At 41.1% G+C, this 6,988-nt stretch overlaps 1 protein-coding gene across 2 annotated transcripts; it reads left to right on the forward strand.

Moving 5' to 3' along the window:
* Positions 1-587: 587 nt before the first annotated feature.
* On the forward strand, positions 588-5,758 carry LOC104929596 (semaphorin-4E). Of its 2 annotated transcripts, none has more exons than XM_027274647.1 (15): positions 588-721; positions 878-977; positions 1,135-1,280; positions 1,448-1,510; positions 1,620-1,715; positions 2,308-2,407; positions 2,577-2,687; positions 2,805-2,953; positions 3,474-3,649; positions 3,793-3,947; positions 4,137-4,304; positions 4,386-4,504; positions 4,643-4,809; positions 4,889-4,938; positions 5,164-5,758. In XM_027274647.1, exons 2-15 carry the CDS (start codon positions 887-889, stop codon positions 5,556-5,558), a joined length of 1,986 nt encoding a protein of 661 aa, XP_027130448.1. In that variant the 5' UTR covers positions 588-721; positions 878-886; the 3' UTR covers positions 5,559-5,758. The 2 variants fall into 2 exon arrangements, with proteins under 2 accessions (XP_027130448.1, XP_010742463.3); XM_010744161.3 differs by having other exon boundaries at positions 3,793-3,943; positions 4,082-4,304.
* Positions 5,759-6,988: the final 1,230 nt, after the last annotated feature.

The raw sequence follows: 6,988 nt of genomic DNA on the forward strand, positions 1-6,988 counted from the left end.
AAACCTAAATTCAATAGCTTGGACTGAATTGTTATTTAACCTCCATGCAGTAAGTCTTTTGTGTTTTGGGTATAATAACAACCTAAAAAACTGTGTAAATGATGTTTTAAAACCTCATAGTTAAAGGTTCACAGAATAATTATGCTATATGAGAGTAAATATGAAACAGAAACAATAAAGGTGGTAAACAGTTCTGGGTTTGGTTATGAATAATTTTTTCTTTTTCATTTCTGAACATCGTGTGTGCAGAAAACCAAAGAAATATGTGTTGCTTTGTTTGCTTACATGTGGTTGCACAGCACTTTGGAAACATATAGCTGCAGACTGAATGCATACTCTGTCAGGACAGAGTTTCAAAATGATTTAATCTATTGTTATTTTTTGAAATACTGGCCTGCTCTGATCCCTTTGTGGCTTTGTTAAGTGACACACACATAACCAGTCTGACAACTTATGTCCAAAATGTTTATTTGTCTGTGCAGAATATGTATCAATATCATTATTACAGAGCTGGCACATGTATCTTATGATTTTCTATATTGAGTTTATTGTAGTTGCCATTGTTACATACCATCCCATCCTTAAGAATCCAGAGTCCAGATTCTCCTGTATTTGAAACACCACAGGTTTGACTCTCACCTGAGGAACTATAGCGATTACTGCAGTGAATCCGTATCACATATCAAGTCGACTGCTTTACAACAGAAAACATCAGCAACAGGTAAGAAACAGACAAAATACATTGAATCACTCTTTTGCATGGCTGTTTTCATGGCTGTTATCGTGCATGATGGTGAATATCTGCCTCAATTTCTGTCAACATACACACTGAAGCCCAATTTGGCTAAACTGGTGTTTTTCCTGACTTGTATACTAGACCTACATAATGAGACGTGCTGTGCTTCTCTACTTCCTTGTCATCTTGAGTGAAAACCTTGCAGCAAGCAACAAACCCCGCAGGACTGTTTTCTTCCAAGGTAAGGCTTTTAATGTCGTAAATCGAGACGGTGTCACTACATAAACAGCTGCCTGTTCAGAATCTCAACGTAATACCACACTATGTCAGTCTATGTACACTGAACTGTATTAATACTGTATGGATGAAGCAGCCTTAACTCTCTGCTCCTGGTTCAGATGTGGACTTGAAACTGTTCAAAGAGTCTGGCTTTGACAGTTTGAGCTCTTTGATGATAAGAGACGACTTTGGTCAGCTCGTCGTTGGAGCCAGAGCGAAAGTGGTCACCCTTAGCTTGGATGACATCTCCAAAAAGACCAGTGAGGTAAGGCTGACTGTGCTCAGTACTCAACATGCTGAAAAAAGGAGCTGGTTCTGAATGAAAATGAATATATACAGGGAATAGGTCTTGATGAAGAAAGACATAGAGTCACAGGTTTCTTACTGCATAATCACAAGATCTTGGTCATAACTAATTCTCTTTTCTTCCAGGCCAATTGGACTGTCAGTCCAGCAGACAAAGCCCTCTGTATAATGAAGGGCAAGGACACTGAGGTATAGTGAGAAGTGAATTATTAGTGAATATCATCAGCTCTGAGTGACTTCAAACACAGTTTAGAGTATGAAGTTTCATTAATTTTAACCACTTTTGTTCCTCAAACAGGAATGTGATAATTTCATCCGCACACTACACACAATTGGGGACGGTAAAATGCTCGTGTGTGGGACAAACGCTTTCAACCCCTCATGTGACAATATGGTAAGTAACTATTTAGGTTTCAATGCTTTATTTCAGCTGCTGTATGCTGTGCAACAAAAAAAAAAAAAAAAGCAATTTCAATGAATATGGAAAAATCAGGTACAGAAAAGATGTGTAACATTGTTATGCCGAGTGGAAAATAATGTTTTTATAATTGCATAGCTTTGTGAAATTTACTTTCTTGCTGCGAGTTAGATGAGAAAGTTGATACCTTTCCCATATCTATCTGTTATATATGTAGCCAGAGCCAACTCAGTTAGTTTAGCTGAGCACAAAGCCATGGAGAAAATATTTTATAATTTTGTTTTTCCATGTATTAAAAGGCATAACATGTTAATTGGTGAGCTTTAGAGGTGCTGGCGGGTGGATTGTGTTCGTGTTGGAAAGAGCCAGACTTGCTGTTTCCACATCTGTAGTCTTTGTGCTAAGCTCAGCTAACACTCTTAGCAAAGCTTGATAAATAATATCATATTTATCATACACACATCAGAGTGGTTTTTTTATCCAACTCACAGCAAGAAAGTGATGTAACTGTATTCTCCAAACAGTTAAATAATACATTGAGTCTAACAAACATGAGTTTCTCCTTCAGAATTTCACAAATGGAAAAATCTCCCTAGAAGGAAAGATAGAAGTGGGTAGAGGGAAAGTTCCTTTTGAGCCTTACCAACGTTTTGCTTCCCTTATGGATGGTGAGTATACAACTCTTTACAGATTTCTTAGCACTTTATAGCTGTTTTCTCATCGCTACTCTGAACAGATAAATATGTAGCTGTCAAAACTTGATGGTCAGCGAAAACCAAGCCTGGTTTGTAGTTCTGACAACAATAATGACACGATTGGTTCCTTTTCACTTGGCAGGAAACACTTTGTACTCTGCCGCCTCCTCCAACTTTCTGGGCACAGAGCTGGTGTTTCAGAGACATGGACTGAACCCACTCAAGACTGAAATGAAACGCTCCTGGTTTAACGGTAAGCTGCTTTTAAATAAGTACTTGCAAAATAACAAAAGATCCAATATATGGTGCAGTTAACCATTTCATGAGACACATTCAAGAATACTGAAAGTTCTTAATGGTTTGCTTTCAGAGCCTACCATGATTTCCATAAGCCTCGTTGAAGTGAGCAAAAACAGCAAGGACGGTGAAGACGACAATCTATTCTTGTTTTTCACTGAGAATGCTGTAGAGGAACGTCGTGACAACATCCAGGTGTCAAGGATTGCCCGTGTGTGTAAGGTATGTCTATCACAGTGGTTCTTAACCTGGGTTCAATCGAACCCTAGGGGTTCGGTGAGTCGGTCTCAGGGGTTCGGTGGAGCCTCTGCCCTGGAATTTTTTATACCATTTGTTACAACATATCTTTGTGAGCAATCGTTTTTGAGGATGCTGGACATAAAAACTAAGAAAAGGAACAGACTTTGCTGTGAAAATGACATGAGACTGGCACTTGCCAAGGTGAAGCCACGCATATCTGAACTGGTCTCTCAAAGGCAACAGCAGAAGTTCATGCACTGTGTTGGTTTTGTTATTTGAACAAGGTGATGTTAATGCACGGTTCATTTTGTGCACCAGTAAAAAAATCATATTTTATTTTTCACTAAAGAAGGGTTCGGTGAATGAGCATATGAAACTGGTGGGGTTCGGTACCTCCAACAAGGTTAAGAACCACTGGTCTATCAGATCTGCAAATACAGAAGCTTAACAAAGCTGTACATGTAAATTAAGTTTATGTCACTTAATGTGTCTGTTGTTTTAGAGTGACCTCGGGGGCAAAAGGACCCTGCAGAAGAAGTGGACTTCTTTCATGAAGGCCCGTTTGGACTGTCCATTTGGTGATGTTGGCTCACCATCCCTTATCCAGGATGTTTTCCTTCTCCAAGACCAAAATGACTGGACGGATAGCATATTCTACGCCGTATTCACTTCCAACTGGTCAGTTTCACGTTTCACGTTTTGGACTGTACAGTATATACTGTAGCTGATACGTATTAGAAGATAAGGTGTAAGGTTATACGAACTTATACGAACATTAGGAAAAGATAGGAATCAGGAAGTCCTTTCTGTATACGTCACAGGGACTCCTCAAGTGCTTGCAGCCAGTCTGCTGTCTGTGCATACAAGCTGTCAGACATCAGCCAGGTGTTCAGCGGGAGGTTTTTGACTGAGAGGGACACTGGGAGCTGGGAAACTTACACAGGAGTGAAGCCATATCCTCACCCTGGTTCAGCAAGTATCATGCCAAGAACACTTTAAAGAACATTATTAGGAGCCATACTTACTGAAAGAAGCAGATGACTCTGTTTTCCATTGTTCAAATCCCATCTAATGACATGCAATATAATTTCTCTCTGTCTTGTTCTCTAGTGCATTACTGATGAACTGCGGGCCTCAGGTGTGATGACCTCTCTCAACTTCACAGATCAAACCCTGCTGTTTGCGAAGAATCACCCTTTGATGGAGGGAGCGGTCACACCGATAACAGGCAGGCCTCTGCTGGTCCGTGCAGGGCCACGGTTTTCCAAGATTGTCGTGGACCAAGTCACGACACTGGATGGACGACGACATCAAGTCCTGTTTATCGGCACAGGTATGCGACTGGCATGTGCAGACATGAATTTACACCAATAACACAAATGAGGTGTGTTGATATATGAAAGTCTTCCCTCAGACTTTGGTTGGCTGCAGAAGGCAGTGAAGTTTGATGGTGAGGATGGGCGTGTCATTGAGGAGCTGCAGTTGTTTCAAACTCCTCAGCCGGTCAACTTCCTCCAACTCTCCTCCAAAACAGTAAGGCTCAAGTCACAAGTGTATTTTCAGATCCAGTATGGTAAAATGTCATGATTCCTTGTGACCTTTATGAGAGTTTTATATCCTACTTGACATTTAGGGAGTTTCATAGCGCAGCTGTAAACTCTGTTTCTGTAGGGCCAGCTGTACAGTAGCGGCAGTAACTCTGTTGTTCAAGTTAATGTGAGGGATTGCAGTCGCTACACATCATGCGATGACTGCCTTATTGCCAGAGACCCATACTGTGGCTGGGACCAGGTCAGAGACCAATGTTCATCTGTTGTTGGTGCATCACTTGGGTCCATGTGAGTCAAAGTTCTCACGATTCTGAGAAAGTAATTCTGTGTTGAAAGCTTCGTATGAGAGCCATTTCTCTTTTGGCAGGATTCAGAGTTGGAGTGATGGAGACATCCGAATGTGTCCAATCTCTGAGTGTAAGATTTGCATATGCTCATACAGTACACATGCAGTTAGTATGCAATATCCAATCTCCAAAAAAAGGGGAATGACACAGGAGTGAAGTTTTATTATATGAATACCAATGTTTGGTCTAAAGTTCATTGTCATAGTTGAATGAAAAAAAAAAGTTGTCTTATTTCTTCCGCTGAATCTGAAAATTCAACAAACTTGAATGTGCGTGTTCTTGATTTCCTCCTCAGTGAAGAATCCTGCCATCGCCCACCTCACCATCGGGGTTGCTCAGTTACTCCAATGTTCCCCTGAGACGAACCTCCCAATCATCTGGCACTTCTCGGGTAACATCCTCCTTCCCGGTGCTCGACACACTGTACTCGACCAGGGTCTCATCATCAGACCCTCCTATTCTGATTCTGGCCTTTACACCTGCGAGACAGTTGAAATAGTAAAGAGTAAAGTGCACAGGAAGATTGTGGTCCAATACATGGTCCAGGTTCAGGATGTTAACACTGTGGTCAGGAACCTACGGACGGCTGTGATCACCTTGGCTGTTTTTGCCAGCTTGCTCCTATTCTTCAGTGTGATCAGACACCTAAAGGCAAAAGAGCAAAATCACACAGATTGTGGCACTGTGTGAGGCCTTTTCCGTCATTATGACCAGACCATGGATCAACGCTTGGAGGAAGGTCTGGTTCAATGTCACCAGGATCTCATTCCCCCAGAAGGCACACAAACAGCTGCACAGTTACAGAGTGATCCCCTCCTCTTTCACTTCTTTTCATTGTATTGTATTGCATGTTTGTTTCATTAAATGCATACGAATAAAAGTAATATCTCGGGAATGTGATCATTCAGACTGTGTCCTTGGACTTAATCCTTATATTCAGGTTTTAGGAAATGTGTTGATGTACAGGGACTTGAAGAGGACTCATACTGTAAATAGATCTGTCTGCAATACCAAAGACAACAATATCTAAATATTGTTTCTGCAGTTGACTCACACATGCAGCACTTGTATTCCTTTAACTAGACATAATATTTCAAATAAATAATTTGTATTTTACCCCAAATTTGACCACACTTTACTGTATTTTGACATCCTCTTGAAAAATATTAGCATTCTTCTTTCATTGTTTTTGGAGACTTTAACAGAGCCAACATGAAGACGGTTCTCTCGAAATACTACCAACACATCACCTTTCTCACCAGGGGTGAGCAGACACCTGGATCATTGCTACACCCCATTCAGAGACTGCTACAAACCCCTCCCCCACCCAGCTTTTGGAAAAGCAGACCACTCATTCAGAAACTGAAACCGGAATAACCGGTTATTCGGGGCCATCATCAAATGGAACAAAGAAGCTGATGAGGTCTTAAAGGACTGCTTTGCAGACAACAGAAACAGCAACACACACAGACAACAGCAGATGTTTGAGGACACAGCTGATGGTGACGTCAATGAAAACTCAGACTCTGTAGTAGGCTACATAAGTAAGTGCATTGATGATGTGGTCCCTAAAGCCATTGTCTGCACTTACCACAACCAGGGGATCCTGATGCCTACAAAGCAGCCAGGTATAACCTCTGAAAGTCCATCAGGGATGCCAAGAAGAACTACAGGGACAAAGTGGAGTCAGAGTTGAAACAAAACTGCAAAAAAGATGGTCTGAAGGGTAATCATCCAATGATCGACAGGTTTCATACTTTCCTTGGTATCAAAACTGCAAGTTTCACCAGGAAAAGAACACATGAAATGAGGCAATCCCAGTACTGATTCAAAGGTCTAACTGATTGCATGCTCAGCTGTGAATGTTTAGATGAGAAAAACATCAGCTTTGCATTATGTATTGCAAACACAAGCTGAATGTGTGCCACAGCTGCCTGCCAATACACATTCCTTTAGTTGGAATTCAGCGATTCAGAGAAACAGACTTCAGTTTCAGGATATTGTGTTTTGATTCACCGTTTGGCCTCTCCCAAATTGTATAGTATAGCCTCTTTTGTTTGTGTTCTCCTCAGCACTTTATAATAGACCAAGATAAAATCTTTTTTCCCTGCATGACCCTG

The sequence above is a fragment of the Larimichthys crocea genome, chromosome XXIV (assembly GCF_000972845.2).
Source record: "Larimichthys crocea isolate SSNF chromosome XXIV, L_crocea_2.0, whole genome shotgun sequence".
In the NCBI taxonomy this organism is placed as follows: domain Eukaryota; kingdom Metazoa; phylum Chordata; class Actinopteri; family Sciaenidae; genus Larimichthys; species Larimichthys crocea.